At 41.2% G+C, this 22,002-nt stretch overlaps 1 protein-coding gene across 2 annotated transcripts in view; it reads left to right on the forward strand.

Moving 5' to 3' along the window:
- LOC124131219 (histidine decarboxylase-like) overlaps positions 1 to 22,002 on the forward strand; it is a 101,848-nt gene that overhangs the window by 53,412 nt on the left and 26,434 nt on the right. For both annotated transcript variants that reach the window (XM_046494328.2, XM_046494329.2), the window contains exons 2-3: positions 14,343 to 14,515; positions 21,421 to 21,534. In XM_046494328.2, coding sequence (XP_046350284.1) covers positions 14,343 to 14,515; positions 21,421 to 21,534 — 287 coding nt within the window. The remainder of the gene's footprint in view (positions 1 to 14,342; positions 14,516 to 21,420; positions 21,535 to 22,002) is intronic.

Here is a 22,002-nt window from a genome sequence, read left to right on the forward strand (position 1 = left end):
GTCACCTCTTATGACAAGCATGGCTAGCTGAAGACATATTCTAACCCGGGTCTACAGTCATGGTAGGGACACATTACGGGAACGCTAGCGCGTTAACCACAAGGCTACCGTACACCCCACATATAAGACTGTTTGGTTCACGGATCTTTTCAGAATTCTGTTTGCGGACGCATTTTTTATATAAAAACATCAGGAACCACTCGAAGTTGCTTGAAAGACGCTTGACATTGTTGTCATGCTATTAGCATTATCAATTATGCTGTCATTTTATATTTTCAATCGGCCGAGTTGGATTTCATGCCATATGTTAATCAGTTTATAAAGGAGTATAAGGGTTAATACAGACAATGATGGGTCGAGTATTATTATATATTTTAAAATGTCATTTTTATTTTCCGTCGGATTTTTACTGTTGTCGTGAACATGGGAAAAGGTAAACATCCGGGCAAAAGAAAATATACACTTGAAAAACTGGATTTGCCACTGAAGACTTTTTGATTCTGATTGGTCAAAATAAGATTAAAATAAGGTTTCTAATACCATTCGATACCTCAAAAGTAGCATGACTTCTTAAACACAAAAACCTCGCGTAGGAAAACATCAATCAAATCAATAGCCTACACAGCACAGCACATAACGACGGTCGCTGATAACATTTAGAGTTTACACGTTCAATATCTGAACAACAGCTTATCGAACATGATGAAATCTATTTAAGAACACACACAGTAAGCAAAACACACGCTAATCACTTTGTCAGGGCCACACGACCGTCGGTCACAAACATGAGCAGTCTCTCAACCTCTCTCGTGTCGTACGTCTACAGATAAACACGATGGTATTCAGACATTTCGGTGTTTCCGTCGTCATCGGTGGTGTGCCACCAGGGTCATTTCCACCAGTAAATCATCACGTTAACGGTGAACAAAAGTAATAATAGGGGATGTCCTCTAGGCTCATTCAATTTGTAAAAAGCACTGTCACCCCAAAGAACTAGTTTGGCAGCCATGGTCAGTGAAGAGTAACGAAAGTAGGTCAGCTTCAGCCATGTCGAATATGTATTACTGTTACTGGTGAGTTATTTCAAACTGATAACTAAATAAGTACAACTTCAAAATAACTAAAACACTGTGATTTAATAGGTTATTTGAGAAATATATTTGTTCAGCGTTTTAAGTCACTACCCCAACAATGGAAGATGTCATGTTGATTTAAAAAAAATTACTTAGGTTGAGTCTCAGCAGGGCAAATATGCAACAGGTTGTGATCGGTGTGTATCAGAGACCCTGCGTGTATTCGAGACCCTGCGTGTATTCGAGACCCTGCGTGTATTCGAGACCCGGCATGTATTTGAGGCCAACCATGTCTTCGAGACCCAGCGTTTAAGTAGAGAACCGTCCAAATTCGTGTATTTGAGACCCGGCCTGTCCCGACGCACCAGTGACACAAATTATGTCCGATGCAGTTCCCTATTTTGACTTGTACCGTATGTTCTCGTGATTTTTCAGATGATCAATTGACTTGCCTTTGCGTGTGTGTATGACGTGTGCCACCGTTAGGTCAGGATAAGCTCATCTTTTCTTAATCTGGTATCCTCACTACCATCGATATTTGACAGTGATTCATAAACACATGCTCATGATATAGTCGGCATCATACAATTGAGTTTTCTTTTGGCAGAGATTTGTGATGAATGTGAAAGGGTTTTATCGCTTTTATTTAGAGACCAGGGCCTATTTGGAACTTATACGGTATGTTAGTTTGATAGGAGACAAGTGCTTCATATCGATCGCATCTATTTGTCAGTAGCATCCCGGCAAGAACTTACACGTTTCTCCATCTCAAGGAACCATCTTTGATTAATGAAAGGCTACGGTCGAGTCTACAGACCACATAAAAAAATAGAAGAACAAAAGGAAAAATAATATGGCTGAACGGTCTACAATGTATACGTACTCAACTTCACAAGGTATACGAAGTTCAAATAAATCACCTTGTTCTTTGTTCGTTTGAAATCCTACTCACCTCAGCAAGGGTAATTTCAGAATGTATTTGTTACAAACTGAAGATAATTCCTGGGTATCAATAGACGACAAGGACAAAAGGTTTCAGTATGTATTACATTTACTCCTTAAAAAATCAATGATAACATTTAAGTACAAACCGTCTTCACTGCTTTTCACTCCCATGACAATGAAGCAGCTGTTGGGACATCAATCGCAAGATGGGCAGAGGCGGTTTTTGAGGCACAGATTGACATTCTATCCCAAATGAAAATATTTGAAAAAAATACAACTTAAGACATTGCTGATTAGACGGTAACCATAGCAACTGGTCTGTGTTGTTGTTTTGGGCAACGACCATTACTCGATTGAGTAATGTCATAGTCCGCACGAAGGCGATTTGGACGGATTCGTTGAACCCAAATTTTCAAAATATCCGAAAAATAATGAAATTTTAGAATAGTTCCTCCACAGCCCTGCCGCCCTATTCCCACATTGCCGCACTAAAAAGGGGGATTGATAATGTAGGGGATGTAACTCTTTAAACTGTCATTAAAAGAAACACACAAAGTAGTATTTTTCTTTCGTTTCATTTTTCTTTAAACAAGGCCGGACATTCATTTAAAGAATCTATTGAAATGTATATTGTTTTAATCCCATTTTTATTTTATTTCGATCAACGATCCTGCTTCTTTAGAACACATCCGTGAACCAAGAATTATAAAAGACGAGGTTGAATGCAAGGTGGCCCAGACATCGATCTTAATTGGCCCACGAGCATTCACTGAGTGTCCCAGTCCTCAGTTTAAACTTATTTCCGATTCCGAAATTATGACGCACTTGAATCTGTGAATTTAGGTTGGGAAAGCAGAATTAAAACTAAAATCAAATTTTGACCTCACTGATTAAAAACAGCAATATTTCTATATTTCAAAAATATCATACGTAATGTTCTATGGCACAACTGACCACTTGACCAACTGACCACTTGACCACTTGACCTTAAGTCCCATCGTATACAACGCAGACTGCATTTACATAGCGTGATGACAAGCGGGTAGTCCAGCCGTCGTAGACACCGCAGTTCACTCTACAAAGTTGGGCCCCTTAAAGATAAAGTTTAAAGATATCGGGACCTTTTGTTAATCTAAATAGCTCACTAAACAAAATTGAATTTTCCTCACAAGTAAATCTGCCATTTGAAACCCTACACGTGGGCCTGTGTTCCATTCCTAGTACAAATAAGGTAATAATTTAAACGGTTTTGGGAAAAATCTGCAAAAGGCGATCGTTCAATTTCAGCTAGGCTATGTTTATCTGATTATTTTCTCAGAAAACTTCAACATAACAGTTATTTAAGTTTCCCATTTTCGAAACAGACACCGTTCTTCATTCCTCTTAACTGTCATCTGGATAGAGACAAAGACGTCAAACGCGACGCCATGGAGTTTAATTGGACCTTTATAATTAACCCCCACAGACTTATTTGCTTTATTATAACAACGTATAGGGTACAACTTAATGAAAAGACGACTTTTGAATACCTTTGAGAGCAGGGTAATTGATTTCTGCTTATTGAGTAGCCATTAAGTTTTTTCTTGGCGAATCTTGTATTCATTGAGGAGAAGTTATTGATTAGCTCATCTATGCAAAAGTGAAGTTTTAATCACTCTGGCTTTCAAAAGCAGTCACTCTTGGTTTCATTCTCTTGTTGAGAAACATGCAGTTGTTTTTAGAACATGCGTTACAAATATGCTTAGGTAAGAGATTACGACGGGGAAATGGGTTAGCAGTGTATAAATTCAACAATTAACGTGATGATATGTTAAGTATTTGATTTTCATTGTCGCTCGCCTCAGTACTATTATAGCGATTTAACAAAAAAACATCTTTCATAATATAATGAAAAACATTACCAAGAGAAAGTAAACACTTGAAAACTGAATTTAACAAAAATATTATCAACGTTATTGGGCTAAAAACAGGCGCCGAACTCGGCGCAAACTTAATTTCAACGTGGAAGGTTGCTCATGATATCAACCACATGGACAGAGCTGGAATACCGCTTACTGCGGCGCAAAATAAAACGTCATAGGATCGAGCTCGTGTCCATGCCTTGCACATCGAGAAGATACTCCACGTGCATCAATTACAATGATTTTCAATAATTGAGAAATACTCCTAATCTCATAATCGAGTATTAAACTTCTGTTCCAAAGTATGTCCACATCTCCGATTAGATAAAGTCATAAAACATTATTTTCAATCTGTATGAAAGTCTCTTCCTTGATCTCTTACGTCCAATAGGTCTGTTTTTGTTATTGAAAGTGATCTTTCAATGTGGATTCCAGATTGAAAACCATTGCTCTTTTCGAGGGAACGCCGTTATATTTTTCAAAACCCGTACCGCTTTTTTGTTTTCGATCTGTAATCCCTATCCAATGTTCACTTTCAATGTCATGTCCGTTATGTTACAGTGTGTAAACTTAATGTAAATGTAAGCTATAAAACACAGGCTGTAGACATAAGCCTCTTCAGTGATTCGTACCCACGAGCAGACCATCCTGGCACGAGTAAGGGACGCAACTCTCCACAACAGAGCCTTAGATGAGCAGGACCCGCTTGCTCAAAGCATACTTAGCACAAACTGACTTTAACATACGATTGTCGTACCGCTAAAATCGCTTTATAAAATAATGTCCCCGTTGGTTGCGATGTCGACACACATATTTGGGTTCAAAAACATTTTGTGTAAATAGCCTATGATCAATTGAAATATGATTAATATGATAAAAACTGTAAATGTCTTTACAGATATTTGTACCGATGAAGGCTAAAGTGTCAGAATTTATGAACTACAATAATTGTATTTCTGAAGTCAATATGATCTTCTTTTCAAGGCCTATCATAGTATGTGACTTGGGTTAAGGGACAGTTTCAAAAACAGAATATGATAATTATGATTCAAGCTCTACGCTCCGGACTACAGTATACAGTATTAAAGTCGTAAAGCCAATTTTGGCCCCCCCCCCCCCCCCCGCAATGTACGTCCCCCCCTGCTTGTAAGATCTGACTGAGTTTAAAATCCTAATGTATAACTAGCTGATGGTATGTGATGGTAACCTCATGCCATCAACCACTCGGTTAATTACTGGCCAAAGCGAAAAACTTGGAATATTACTGACAAATTTCACTCGTCCAGTGAAGGTCCAGTGCCTCAGAAAGTAGGGCTGGGACGGGTAACCCGGGTCGGGTGGGTACTGAGTAGGACCCCGGTACCTACAGGACTACCCGGACCCGTGATATATTGTGTGATGACAATAATGATCTAGAAACTCTATGGTTACACTAAAAGTCACTAATGTTCGCATTTCTTTCTGACTATGCACCCATTCCTTCTGACTTTTCATATGGTTGAATAAAGGTATAACTTAATCAACTTCAGTGTTTGAATGACCAGATTGTTTAATGCATGTATCTAAATACGTTTTGCCAGGGCTTTAATAAAAATGTTCCAAATCTCCTGAGACCTACAGTGGGTACCCGGGTAGGGTCAGGGGACATGGGGTACCCGGGAATTAATTTTAGACTCGTCCCAGCCCTATCAGAAGGACAGATTCCCTTGGGACCCCTTGTACAATGAAATATATCAGGTGTAATCCAGACTCGATCATAATACTTGACTGTGGCATTAAACAACATTCACTCACTTACTCAACAAAATAGGAAAATATTCTAGAAGCTTCTTGATTGAACAGCGATTCATCAACATGTCATCGCCACATGGATTCCAATGGTCAGCAACTGCTTCATGCGTGTTAATCTGGTCAGTGGATGTGCTTGACCCTTCGATAGCCAGACTAAAAAGACAAATGGGCATCCTTAAAGACAGCCCTTGTGGGACGACACTGTACAGTCGCTTGGTAGTGGTCGTGTACTGGAGACGGAAATATACACAGGAAGGTCACCAACATTGATCTGAGCAGACATTGTTTTGTGAGTGTTATTTTTAACACTGTGTGTTTTTAGTAACCGCTACGATCAATAGTTCCTACTATGTCCGTGTGATCTACCTCCACAACAGCGTTAATTCGTGTCGCTGAAAAGTAAAATTACAGAGGGCGCTGTAAGTATCCCAAGCGTAAAGGACACACAGACACACACCTGCATGCACGTGGCGGCATAAGTGTAATATTCTTGCACGCGACGTTAAACTCCATTTCACCTGACCTCACCCAAACGTGGGTGAATTCCCTAGATGTGCTGAGAATCCTGTGGGTTTGAATCCAACATTCGCCCACCATACTACTCCATGGCCCCGATATTGTCTCTTCTTTATAACTGGGGACACGGGTGGCCAAGTCGTCTTAGGCGCCGCAATTCGCTGTAAAGAGTTGCGTTCCTTGGGCACGCCAGAAACGTTTTGAACATTGGTTCGAATCCCGGTTCGTCACGATTATGTTTCTAGGTTTGTCAGCACCATACCCGTCATCATAGGTTTCAGCAAAGTGGTAAACGTTTGAGACCTGCATCACTTCGGGCCGCCTTCCTACATTAATCTCACACGCCCTGATATAACTGGAATACTGTTAAAGGCAGTGTAAAGCCATCGCATCATAGCGAAAGATGTTAAAAGAGGGTACTTGTTGTTTCCCTTCCTGGAGCTGAGCATTACGGGGCTAAAACAAGGACCAGTGGGCTGAGAGTCAGTATACTGTGTCTGAGTGGGGTATTCATGTTAAACTGCAGCATGGTATCTCAGTTGGCTAGCATCAGAGAACCGGTCTAATACCGGCCTAGTACAAGCAGCTACACACAAACACACGTGCATGCACGTCGCTATGCATTATCGTTGCGACGTCAAATTCTATTTCATCCCTTCCACACTGGCTGTACTCCGTGAAATACAAAACATTTGACACGCGTTTCATAACATCACACACACGCACAAATAATAATCTTCATGTACTGACAATACTGGTCGATCAAAACAGAGGCCACGGATACAAAATGTGATAATACCTACCGTTTACAAAAGATAATTTTTCCTTTTTGAAGGACGTAATTCGCTATAAATGTCCAAATTAATCAATAATCGCGTTTAGTTCGTTGATGCAATCACTATAAGGAGTTAATACAACTTATACTTATCATTGAGTGATCGTTCAATGCTTTTCTCGCCTCATCGACAATCACTTGTAACATTAACCGTATCAGGTGCTTCATCACGTGCCTGTGACGTCACAAATGTCACGTTCAGAGGACATCGACGCCATTATTCGACGGTAACACATAAAACTTGAACTCACCACAGATGTGAAATTCCCATGGCCAATACTGTATTATTCTGCGAATATCCTATCATTAACCAAAGCGTCCTAACTTTGAAATGATTAATAGTCCAGTCTAAATGGCAGCATATTATTATATGAAATTCACAAAACATCCATCCAATTGCATTGGATTACAAACTCTCTCAGTTGGAACATCATTTCCGTGTTCCATATTCCGTATATCTTGACATCCATAAAAAGGTGTATATTCCAGCTTTATGACGGCGGTCTGTAAATAATCGAGTCTGAACAAGTTAATCTAGTTATTGACATCATGAATATCGAACTAGGCAATTGGGATACGATGACATGTGTCAACGAAGTCAGCGGACTTGACCACCTGGTCCCGTTAGTCGCCTCTTACGACAGTGACCGCCTCCGTGGTCTAGTGGTAGAGCGTCCGCCCGGAGAGCGAAATACCTTAAAAGAGGGTACTTGTTCTTTCCCTGTCTGTAAGGGGCTAAAACTGCAGCATGGTATCTCGGTCGGCTCGGAGTCAGTATACTGTGTCTGAGTGGAGTATTCATGTTAAACTGTGGCATGGTATCTCAGTGGGCTAGTACTATAAACCGTCATCAGTCCGGACTAGTACAAGCAGCAACACACACACACGCACCCACCCACCCACACACACACACACACCCACCCCCCCCCCCCCCCCCCCCCACCCCACCCCCCCACCCCCCCACACACACACACACATGCACGTTGCTATATAAGTGCAATAATCTTGGACGCGAAGTCAAACCCCATTTCACCTCACTTCACTTCGCCTCCTACGACAAGCATGGGCTGCTGAAGATCCATTCTAACTTCACAGGTCAGGTGAATCCTACTTTCGTACTTCCCTTTAAAGAAAGTAGTCTGGTGGTGCAAGGCCTCTTTTCGCCGTCCTTTGGGGTCGAATCCCAGATTCTCAAATATGACATCACGGTACAAACGGTTCCTTTAAATATTAAACTTTTCGTTGAAACAAACCTAATTGCATCACACGACACGATCTCGTAGGTTCAGAAGAACTTGTAACAGAGTTAAATAACTACCTTTGTTTTATCGCTTGATATGAATTAACAGCCATAAACTGAATGGATACATACTGACAACAAGAGAAGTATTGTTGATGAATACGAACTTAGACGTCAGTGATAAACAACCCCGTGGGTATTCCGGGAGAAATCGGGCCAAGCAACCTCTGTGTAAACTTTACACCATGAGCATTATTCACATTTCAACTGAAACACGTCAGCCTGGGCAACCATTTGATTTTCAAGGATGGGGGATGAATTTTGAGTTAAAATCACCTGTATATTAATGTATAGGAGCTCAAATATTTATTGCTCAATTATATTTTAAAACATAATAAAATAACGAACTGTATGATGTGGACACAACCATAGTCTTAGTGCTGAGGTCTCTTTGTGTTAGGGGTCCCTGGTCCCTGGGGTTTGCTCTTAATGGAAACCTTCAGCTTAACCTTTGTAGTCGGAGATCAGAATAGGAGCATACGAAAATACACGTGTCGAGCGTTTTTATCATTTTCATATTTTCAGATGCAAAATGTGTTTTACTGTGTTATTCTTGTATGCGGAAAAAATACAACATTCAGGTTGATATCTGCGATACAAGTACACCCACAAGGCGATGGAAACACGACAAATGAAATAACATTTATACAATGAAAAACTAGAAATAACATTTACAAAGCATGATAAAACATAAATATAACTAAAACGATTGCACTGTAACTGATGTAGAATTTTGAGATAATACATGAAAAAAATAACCATGCCGATATCAAACCACACCGCACGGAGAAATGAGTTATAAATCCGGATTGTGGTGGGGAACTAGGGATGGATAGCACAACAAGAAACTTGAGTCTCGAAGACAATTGTCTCCTCAAGGTATTATGGCAAAACAGGAGGCCAGTGCAGTTATTTGCGTTGAAAGGTTACGAGCGTTGGGACACCACCGCGCGGATCAGAGAGAACTGGAAAGAGGCTTAGAGGCTCCAAAGAGGCTCAGGGACGGTCAGTTGGTATCAAACGATTCGGTTGTGTTTTTGGAAGGCTATGAAGGTAATCTGCAACTGACATGTACCATGCACGCAATCCTTCCAGACGAAATGGGCTTACTTTACAAATTGTTAGCAGTGTCCATTTTGGGGCAGTGGAGATGATACTTCGTATTTATTTAAAAGGTATTTTTCAGACTGAAGATTGATTAACTGTCGACCATATACAGCTTTATTCGCTCTGTGTTCTTGCAACCATGCTTACCTAGTACATACCCCCTCCCTCAGGCGCACCCCCCCCCCCTTTCCCTTCTCACCCCCCCCCCCCCCCCCCCCCCCCACCGGATTTCCGGGTGTTATTGTTGCATTGATGCCCGGAAAATTCATTTGGAACCGGCGGCGTCAGCCGGAAGTTTCAAATGTTAACATTTCTGTCATCGAATACTCAGTCAATGTTTATCGACATGAAAAGTTTAAGAGTAATTTCCCGAAGGACTTCATCTGTACATGAACACTCACCGTCGTGACACAGACATGACCCTCTCTACAACAAGATGACGTCACGTAACAGTGAATGACCTCATACGCTTCGGCGAACCCCTAACCCGTCAGCTTAGGTGAAACAGTTATTTATAATGTTGAAAGGAAACAAGATAAAAAACAATATTCATTCTCAGTCAAAGGTAAGACGATTTCTCGGATTCAATCCCAATTTTACATAGTTTTTTCAACTAATCGGAACGGAAAATAACTAATATCGAATTGCGCATGCAAATAAATAGAACAAAATATAGAATATAAAAACTATAATGTTAAAATGTCAAAAAAGGATGGGACCGATTTTGTTTCGGTCCGCGACGGGGAAATAAGTAATGCTGTGACAGGTTTTATACAGACGGTGGGTGGTCTTACCACTGAGACCCTTCACTGAGCATACCCCGTATATATTCACTAGTGTCAGCCTGGCTGACTAAAACACGTCACTAAAAATAAGATGTCTCAGATCTTAGACCTAGGTAATTCGAAGACTATGTGAGAATTGAAGGGATAAAATTTCGTCCATGACAACGAGGGCATAAATTTAGGTTCACGCCATCGTGACTTGTTCAATGATACGTTTTATCCTCCAATGTGTGTGATGAGAATAAAAGTCGACTAAGCGGTCAAATGTCTTGCTCTCTTCTACCCCCGCACCCCCACACGTGGGTCTACCTTTCATAACGCACCTCATATTTTATATTTAATCAGCAAAGGCCAGAAATCCAGTCTTAAGGACTCCTCAGAGTTGAGTGGAATAAAACGAGGAACGAGCCCAATATTATGTGATAGGATTTGGAAAGACCATTCAATTGTCAGCGGGATTCCGTGTCCGTATTCTCCCGTCTAAGACGCGCAATCAATCAGGGAGAAGATCACTGCCCGAGACAAATATCATTTGAAGACTTCTTATCATTTTGCCGCAGGTTTAAACCCTTTCGAGGAGAAATCGGGCCGGCCGCCGTCCGTATTCCAATTAAGAAGCCAGGATTATTTCGGTTCGTTTCAGTAAGAGCCGATCCAATATTTCAAAGTGACATACGGGAACTTGATGACAAGGTTGCAAGATGGCGGATAAAGCCAAAATGGCGAAGGTCATACTAGCGTTACGCCCCGTACGTTCTTCTACGCTTGATTTATTGAAAATAAAGACACGATTTGGGATAATGATCGTTCCCAGACTGGCCATACGAGCTGGGTTGTTCTAGATAGGGCAATTTATTCCAGTGCGTTTCTTGACGTTTGAAGGACATATCTTAAAGAGCTAGACGTATCGCCTAACACCCATGATGAAGATATTCGGCGCCTTAATAGAATCGTTCAGCTTAATTAATCACAAATGTTACCACTTGGGGTTGTCACAGTTGTGAATAGACGGCAGACAGTACGTGCATAATATACGTCGTGTAGCGGAAACAAAAACACATGTAGATCTACGCCTAACGTATCGTTCACCTGCACTTTGATCAATGAAAGGGAACGATTTTGACGCTATATTTAATACATGACATGTGACATGTTACTGCAATGCTTGAGTAACGTTCTTGTTTCTGCTGCTATTATTGTTGGATGTTTTACCGCTACAGTTACTACTGTCACTACTGCTGCCACTACTACTATTTCTACTACTGCAACTCGTACTTCTGGTACTGCTACAGCTGCTACTGCTGCTATTGCAACGACGACTGCTACTGCTTCTATTTGTATTGCTACTGTTGCTACTATTGCTAATACTACTACTGCTACTATTGCTACTGCTCCTTTAGCTATTGCTACAGCTACTATTGCTACTGGTACTGCTACTTATGATACAACGGTAGCTACTACTATAATAATAGAAGCAACCACCACCACCACCACCACTACTACTACTACTACTACTACTACTCCGCCGTGATATTGCTGGAATATTGCTAAAAGCGGCGTAAAACCAAACTCACTCACTACTACTACTACTACTACTACTACTACTACTACTACCACTACTACTGCTGCTGCTAACTTTGTCGCCATTACTTGCCATAGATTTGTTATTTATATCACTTAGGTAACTAATTATTATCAAATTGTCATGGGCCTTTAAAATAGTAAAGGTCCTGTATTGAGCAATTTATGGTAAAAATGACCGTTCCAAAATTGACAAGAATCAATAGCGTGTAGCTGCGGAATCCTTGCGAAATCCCCCCGGAAATTCACAATTCCTATGAGCGGAATTTAAGAATTGAGATATCTGTCGTTCACCCAATCAGCGATCACTAATTCAATCATGACCGTACCAGCTGCTCTTAGATGTTCCCTGTGACAATTATTACACAGCGCGCTCACACGAACACAGATCAGTGCAAACATTCATTGAGACAGATGGGCACCAGGCTGACTTGTAACAATGTCATGAATCCAGTAAACTGATAGTAGGTATTGCCATTCCAACATATAAATTAAGGCAGTTTATATTTTACTTTCTGTTTGCAGAAATATATCGATCACATACCGGATTTTATTTATAATTGGCAACATACTCATAAATATTATGAAAAGCATATGCAATTGTGACAGGCGGTATCTCCATTTTGACCACCCGATTCCTATATTAGTATCTTCCATAGCATGTCGGCTTTCTGTCCAAAACCTCTAGCAGGCCGTCTGTTTTATTCAGCGTATTTACCAGCCCCCTTCGGTCCTAAACTAGCGTCCCACTTTTTGAAAATATAACAAATTGTATCCAACATTTCGTCCGCCTGAATATGTTACAAACCTAAACCTCCCTTTATCCCGGTTTATGTTTTTGTCCCTTCAAACTATTGGTGTTTAAAACAGTTGTGCACAGCGGTAATTGTCAATCTGAGCACGTCTCCCTGTGTCTGTCCTGTTAATTATAAGATCCCGCGTTCCCCAACCTGTCTCAGCTGTGTGTTATCAGTTTCACAAGGAAAACACCGCGCAATTTGTCGAGGAGTGTTTCCTGAATACTTTTTCCTGAGAAACACTAATGTTTTCCTGAAGATTTCTTTCCCGTGTTTCAAAGATCAGCTGTTTAGTTTTGGCAATTCTACCGCGGAAGTGATAGTTTGTTGTTTTTTTCTCGGAGTTTTTCCGTCTCGCCGACTGTTGACAGAGGAGAGAAACAATGTAGTAACGTGTGAGAAATGAGGGCAGTTTGACACTGTACACTGCGACCCCGAGACCCTGAGACCCAGGGAGACCCCGGTTAAAACAATCAGCCCTTTATACCTTGTTTAGGCGACGGGTTCGGTAACTAGGGTGATTGCTTGCGTCGCACTCCAAGGGCATTGGATGATGATGCTGTTAACCTCTGGTCTGCTTGGACCAGATTCGATTAGTTACAGGCGCCCGTGATATAGCTGGAACATTGCTAACTGCGGTGTGAAGCAACATACAATCAGTTCTAACTGAGTCAGTCAGTTCTAAGGAATTTCAATGTTTGTTTGTGGCCAGAGCTTTCTATGAGGTAATGGGAAACACTATCGGACATTCTGTGAGGTAACGGGAAGCTGTTTCGAGCTTTCTGTAAGTGAGTGAGTGAGTGAGTGAGTGAGTGAGTGAGTATGGTTTTACGCCGCTTTCAGTAATATTCCAGATATATCACTCACGACAGCCTTTAAATAATCGCATTCTATGAGGTCATGAGAAACAGTTTCGGGCATTCTATGAAGTCACTGGAAACAATTTCGGGCATTTTATGAGGTCATGGGAAACTATTTCGGGCATTTTATGAGGTCATGGGAAACAATTTCGGGCATTCTATGAGGTCATGGGAAACTATTTCGGGCATTTTATGAGGTCATGGGAAACTATTTCGGGCATTTTATGAGGTCATGGGAAACAATTTCGGGCATTCTATGAGGTCATGGGAAACTATTTCGGGCATTTTATGAGGTCATGGGAAACTATTTCGGGCATTTTATGAGGTCATGGGAAACTATTTCGGGCATTCTATAAGGTCATAGGAAACAGTAGCAATTTCGGTTTCTAATAACCCAACCAGAAAAGGGTTAACACGGAGTATTCAAAACAACAGTAACGGCCTGCACGGCGGATTCCGTCTAACTTATCGTGCATCTCTCGTTTAAATGGGATTCCAAACGGAAGAGACTTTCCATAGCCCCTGAGAATTCTGTCATACAATCTCGGCCATATATTAGACTTTGTCCAATTATTTTTTCAAAGCGTAGTCTGGAATGGAAGTCGACATTTTGAAACCAGTGCAATATAAAACTCGACAAAACTGCTTTCTAGTTGTTTATTGTCGACCTGTAGTAGGTCTTTTCATTGGTCGGTCAAAGTACGAAAGGTCAATCTGACGTGACCTGTCATGGGATATGAGGGCTTTGTGAACACTAATAGAACACTAAAATCTGATTTAGATGAGATTGTTTCGGGCATATCGTTGTTCGGGAGTATGTTAATTATAAACAATTATCCCCTGTGTTTCAGGTAAAGAGATGGTGGACTATATCGCAGACTACCTGCAGGATATACGCAGTCGTCGTGTGTTCCCCGACGTCTCCCCTGGGTATATGACGAAGTTGGTGCCGTCTTCTGCCCCAGAACATGGCGAGAAGTGGGAGGACGTCTTCAAGGACATCGAGAGGGTCATCATGCCCGGGGTTCGTATTGTTTGTTTGTTTGTTTGTTGTATTTTTTCAGCTATATGTCGATGGTCTGTTTGTTTGTTTGTTTAACGCCGCACTCAGCAATATCCCAGCTATATGACGGCGGTCTGTATATAATCGAGTCTGGACCAGACAATCCAGTGATTGGCATAACGAGCATCGATCCATGCAATTGGGATCGATGGCATGCATCAACCAAGTCAGCGAGCCTGACCACCCGATCCCGTTAGTCGCCTTTTAAGACAAGCACAGTCGCCTTTTACGGCAAGTATGGGTTGCTGAAGACCTATTCTACCTCGGATCGTCATGGCCTGTAAACAATCGAGTCTCGAATACACAAAGATCCAAGCATTCAACCAAATTACCTAGTCTGGCCAGCAGTTTGTAATTAATGCATAAGCAAGTTCTGCACAACGCCGTGTTAGTAAGGGCATATGAACATGAATGTTTTTAGACCGCCGCAGCAATATCCGAGCTTATCACGGCGACCTGTAAATAATCGAGTCTTGACCATAAAAACCAGTGATTGATATCATGAGCCACACCGTTGGGGTACGACGACACACAATCGGCAAGGTCATAGACTACACATTCCTGATTAGTCAGCAAGCAATACCATCCGGACCGTCTCCGTGGTCTAGTGGACAGAACGTCTGACCGGAGAGCAGAAGGTCACTCTTACCAAAATACATCAAAAGATGGTACTTGTTGTTACCCTGCCTGGCGCGTGACATTTAAGGGAGAAAACAAGGACTGGTCGGCTCGGAGTGAGTGTACTGTGTCTGAGTAGGGTATCAATATTAAACTGCGGCAGAGAATATCTCATGGGGTAGCACTAAAACAGGTACAGGCAGCGCCCCCCCCCCCCCCCCCCCCCCCCCACACACACACACACATACACACAGAGCCACACAGACATAGACACATACATACAACACACACAGACAGACACAGACACACACGTCACTATGTAAGTGCAATAGTCTTAAATGCGACGTTAAACCTTTTCGCTTTTGACCCGTGAAGATCCAGGGTGGAATAGGTCTTCAGCAACCCATGCTTGCCGTAAAAGGCGACTATGCTTGTCGTAAAAGACGTAAAAGGCTCGCTGACTTGGTTGATGCATGTCATCGATTCCAATTGAGTGGATCTATGCTCAATATATTAATCACTGGACTGTCTGGTCCAAACTCGATTATTTACAGACCGCCGTCATGTAGCTGGAATATTGCCGAGTGCCGCATTAAGCAACAAACCAGCAAACCAACTTTTCACTTTACCTCAACCCGTCATACAATATATCGGCATTAGTCGGCTCTATCGATGGGATAATAGTGCGCTAGGCATCCGTCCTGGAATTCCCACAGGGTGAGCCACAGGGTAAGCCATAGGGTAAGCCGCTTTGAGCCATATTTCATTCATGAATCACTGCTTCTCATCTTACTGCTCGTGAAATACTGAAGTAATAAAACGAGATTTGTAGATGTGCACTACTATTGTAAATGGTAAATGCTGCTGTCATAAAAGGTTGATAATCAGAACCAGCAGCTCCTTACACAGCTAGGGTACGCAACTCTGCACAGCCAATGAGGCCACTGGGTCATCCTCGCCTCCCAGAACATGCCGCAAGGAAAAATATGATATGTCTCAAACATTTATCGATGCCAAATATATTTGAAGCCACATTTATTTTTGTCCGAGTGATTTATTTGTCGAGGTCCCCCCAAGAGGATAGCTAATGAAATAGGCCCCCATATCGAGACAGTATCATTGCCATGGTAAACATATTGTCGTCTGCTTGACTTGACAGAGAAGGCCTCAATGGAATCTTCATCAATATATTGTTTGGAAACAAGCTTACAAAGAAAACAGCGCTGATATGAAGGAGATTTGTATAATGCTTAGATGACAAGGAAATCTAGATTTATGTCGCGTAGCGATGCACGCTAGACTCGGCGAGACTTGCCAGCTCACAATCCCATCACACATGTATTAGGGAAGCTTCCGCAATGGCACTCGCTCGTATTCCTACGCTCAATCATGTTACCTTGTCAGACTCTGACTAATAAGATGTAGTCCCTTTTTTCTCGATATGATATGCTATTTTAGCTTAAGTCTTTGTCGGAAAATCAGCGTTTGATAAATCAATAAGCGGTTTAATGTTTTTTTCGTAACCTTGTTTATGGATCATGCGTGGCTACTTTACAAACGAGAAAAATCTGAGATTATGTTTTTTTTGTAAATTGTTTATGAACACTAAGGAGACGGGTGTGGTGTGTTATAAAGTTACGCGAATTGTGTCATTGGTAGTTTCAGATCTCAAATAAATGTAGGAACAACCGTCACACACAAACACCTCCCCTCCCCCTCCAAACACAAACACACTCCCAAGACCAAACCCAACTCACGGCTTCATCAGGTATTGATCAACATTGCAATGAGGATGTTTGAAATTGATTTTCTGTACACTTAACTGAGGAAATCATGAATAATAAACAGAATCAAATCTAATCGAGTTGACGAATATACTTTTTTAAAGGAACTATATATTCACCCCTTAACTAAATTTTTGGGCACTTGAGTAAATCGGGTTTTTCACACGCGTATTAATACTGATCATCTGTCTGTCACTCTTATGATATGAACGATTTCTTTAGCTTCGTCATGATATTTTATTAAAAAAATGATTTTATGAGTTAATATACTGAACAGCATTGAAAACGCACCAGGTATAAATCTTTAAATATTACAAACACAACTTGAGCAATGACCGATTTTAATTAGAACAGACATAGACGGATTATTAAGAAAGACCACAAAGGAAACAGGAATACCACACAGTAATAACATTTATGTCATCAGTGTAAGGAAGACACATAGGGTTAAAATGAAAAGTCAATATCTGGTATGTCCGCCATTGGAAGCAACACAGGCCATGCAACGTCTTTTCATTGATGGAATAAGTCTGCGAATAGTGTTCTGGGGCATTCCACTCTTGACGTAGTGTATCTTCAAGTTCTCTCAGGTTCTGTACTTGCGGACGACGTGAGAGGCGTTGACCCAGGTAATCCCATAGATGTTCAATTAGCGATAGATCGGGTGACAGGGCTGGCCATCAAAGCAGAGGCACATCATTGTTCGCTAGGTACTGTGTTGAAACATGTGCTGTGTGCGCTCTTGCATTATCTTGCTGGAAGGTGTGCATATCCTGGTGCTGACGAAAGAATGGGATGACGTGATTTGCCAATATGTTATTCCTGTAGTAAAGGGCATTAACTCTTCCACGACAAACATGGAGCTCTGTTCGATGGTTATGACAACGCAGTCATTGTGGTAACGTTCTCCCCGTCGACTCCACACTCGCAGTCGACCGTCAGCATTCCTTAAATGAAAAAGGGACTCATCAGAGAACAGCACACAATGCCACTGCCGCAATCTCCAATGACGATGCCTTTTGGCCCAACGCAGACGTTCATTTCGATGTCGATCAGTGAGTATGGGTCCAACATATGGACGTCGAGCACGTAGCCCTGCTGAGCGAAGACATCGACGTACGGTGTCAGCGCTGATCAAACCCCGTCGTCCTTGTACGGTTGCTGCAGTCCTGGTAGCCGGAAGTGTACGATCACGAAGATGCCGACGAACAATATGGCGATCCTGATGTGGTGTAGTTACACGACGTTGACCCGGAAATGGTCGATCTCTTGTGGTTCTTGTCTGCTGGTATCTGCTCAGTAGCCTGAGGACTGTTGAATGATGACATTGAAACCGTTGTGCAACGACTCTACTTGACGTACAAACTTGAAGCATGCCAAGGGCACGTTCACGTTCCTCTGCTGTTAATCTTGGCATTTCTTGTGTCAGTACCCTTTACGTCTGCAGCAACAAGTGATGTGGCTTTTAAAAGTCTGTCTTTTATAGCCCTATTCTGCATGCTTCCCGTGAAACAAAACACGTTTTCCATGATGTGCACGCAATGTGTTGCGTTTTGGCGATGTCGCTCACAAAAAAATTAGGAATGTGTTTTGACGAGCTGTTCTTCTTCATGCTTCGTCCAGAACGTCGTATATTACTCATTCACTTATATATTTCCATATGACTTAAGCCCGGATAAAAATACATCCATTTTCATGGTGGTGCGTTTTCAATGCTGTTCAGTATATTTACAAAAACACTAAAGTACTCATGGAAATGAAAAAAACCCTGTTTTGCTGGATTTAATAATCGACACAAAGCATTACGTAGATGTAAATACGAAATAACAAAACAACTGGAAAAGTACTAGTCTGGATTTGCTAGTTTTATCTCAGTGCTCAATACAAAATGTACTTTACAGGAGGTAATTTGTAGGCACTTTCAACATTCAAAAATAAAACTAAGTCCAAATCGACATGGCAGAAACAGGCTATAGGCATTATGCAAATTAGCCTGGAAAAAAGTTATCAAAACAACAATAAAAATAACAGCTATGTTTATGTACATTATAATAATGACATGTAAGTTGTTGTTTGAGTAGGGAATATGTTACTTTTACGTTCTGATATTTTGACGATGATTCACTATCCCACAATGCCACTCACAAATCACTAACCACTGACAAATCACATGCACGTGGGTTTCAAGCACCTGTTTTCACCTGTCGTCAAGGTGTCATAGGTCATGGACATTCACCTTGATCTACTAACACCTGGTTATGCTCAGATTTTCACAATACTATGTTCTTGTTCATATTTTTACACACTTTTACGTGTAAAAAGACATAAAAACCTTTGATACGCTGTATTTGTACCAAGGCCCAATTAGTACTAATTGAGTTGTTTGAATATTTATATATTTTGTATATTAACTGCTTTTATTTAAAATCTGAGATCGAAAAAACAGGTTTTTTTTCATTTCCGTGAGTACTTTAGATACTTGTGGTTGCGGAAAATATGTCCCTTGATTTGTGTGTTTATCATCTGTCATGTTACAATATACAGCGGAATCACCTGATCACTGAACAATCAGAACTAAATCACTATTTCTGAATGTAACATATCAATATTACGAAAGGAATAGCAGCTGTCGCACCAGACTCTCCAAATCGGCCTTCCCAACCAAATGACACAGCATGTAATCATCACAACTAAAAATAACCATGGAAGAAAAATAAAACCAGATCAAAAGATGAAGCTAAAATAATCTGTGGAAGTTAATGATTCATCTTTTGGTACTTCCCTCAAAACGCGGTTGGACTTGGAAGCCAAAATCACCGTGTCAGTTCGTGCTGAGTATCTCCGATTGTCATCGATGGCATCTTGAAATGTTGAATTTGGTTATGCAGAAGCTGGACCAGGAACTTGCTTGTTCCTGGATGTTCTTGGGTGCTGGGTCTTAGGGGAATCTGAGTCAGTATCCTGTGATTGCTGGCTCCAATACCCATATTATGATATCATTATGATACCCGGGTTTCATCAAAGTGATACATGTCTCCACGCCGCGATATAACTGGAATACTGTTCTCGAGACACACACGCGCGCACACAGACACAGACACAGACAGACACAGACAGAAAGGTACAATGTAATCGGGGTCATCTAAGAGTAGCTTATTAATGTGCTCAAACCGATCGCGAAATAAATAAACGAAACCTATTAATCTACCTATGATGCCATTAAAAACAGCCATTAAACAGCAACTCTCGCGAAGATCCCCTGACAAAAAAGGTAACCTCATGCTAGTCAAAAAGAAATCATATTAATTGGATGGTAACACCGTGGAACCTGGCGTATTATGTCATCGACCCTGGCTTGGTTAAATGATCATGCTATCAACCATCGGTTTGCCTGACTCGACACGTTATATACAGTTCGCAATGTGGATGTCACATTGCTGGCTGTGGCGTAAAACACCATTCTTTCACATACGGTAAACGTGTGCATGTTCTCCAACCTATCAAAACCATGCATATGTGGGGTACGGATAACCTAGTCTAAGGTACCGTAATTCGCAGTACACAGTTACGTCCCTTAGTCGTGCCAGAATCCAATGACCACGGGTTCGAATCTCAGATTACGAAACTTGGTATGTCAGCATCATAACCTGAAACATGTTTTCGTCAAATGGTAAACGCATTAGACTTCACTTTCGCTCTCATACCAAGCTGACACGCCCTACTGTAGCGGACTTACTACTCACAACTCCATTTAACCAAACTCCCACGCGTACACAGTCCACAGCACCATGAGCTGGAGCAACCCCGACGGAACCCAATCAACGCCACACAGGAGTCGAAATACACCATAAACGTGTCTATTACTTTTGTTAAATCACTTTCTTAAAAGACACAGCGAATGACATTCATATAATGAGATATTTTATTGCACAATCCCTTGATTAATCTAATAACTGAAACGTGATCCTAATGATGATGGTGCTTCTAAGATGCAACACAAATAACGCAACTCACTGAAAGGCATACACAATGATATATTAATGCAAATCCGTGTCTTAATATCCATTTATGTTCTTTGTGGAAGTCAACTTTGAGTGAATTATGAATTATAAATTTAAGTCTGATAAATGCGCCATGAAATTAAAAGACAAATTTATGATGAAAAGAAAGATTACGGATGTCCTGCACGCTTCATTGAAACCAATTATGTGTTTAAAACATATTTTTTTCAACTGAGTCACGATTTGTCATACTTTCAGTATAATCTGTCAAATTTGTTTTGGAAGAACTATCCAATTCCTTCATGGAGACATTTCGGCCAGAAAGATGAAAAACATGGTGAGCTGTGGAAAGCTGATAACAGGTTTGGGATGTGGCTAGTGCTGTTTTACTGTAATCGCTTGTTGCAAAATAGAACACTTAAATGTCAGAAAGAGAAATGTAATAAAAACATTTTTATTTCAGATAACTCATTGGCAAAGTCCGCACATGCACGCATACTTTCCCGCCCTGAATTCCTTCCCGTCGTTGCTAGGCGACATGCTGGCTGACGCTATAGGATGCCTCGGTTTCACATGGGTACGTATGTATTGCCTTGAGTTGGCTATCGAGGCCATAAATTGTAACTATTGCACCTTTTTTGTAGGACCTTTTCGACGAAAAGCATTGTTCCAGAAATTACTGGAAAAACATAATTTTGCCTCATCTTTTACACCCCCCAAAATGAAATATGTTTCCCTCCTTGGAGTAGTGATAGAAAGTATGTTCCGTCTCACAGCACGGTCACGTGATGGCGTCACATTCCCCAGAGCCATTCAGCCATATTTCCGCGGATATTTGGCTAATTTGTCAGATAAACTTTGTTGAGGAAAGGGTAGTCTTTAGAATTTCTAGAGGTCGGTTTGAACATATACGTCTCACGTTAACGCTTACGTAAATCGACTAAATTTGAACAGGAAAGCGACCAGGAAACAAACTTAATTGGGATATTCACATGTTAGTACAGGATACAGGAGATTAAGGAAGCTCCAGATGTATTATAGGACA

This window comes from Haliotis rufescens, unplaced genomic scaffold (assembly GCF_023055435.1).
Source record: "Haliotis rufescens isolate VD_foot unplaced genomic scaffold, xgHalRufe1.0.p SCAF_14, whole genome shotgun sequence".
Taxonomy (NCBI): domain Eukaryota; kingdom Metazoa; phylum Mollusca; class Gastropoda; order Lepetellida; family Haliotidae; genus Haliotis; species Haliotis rufescens.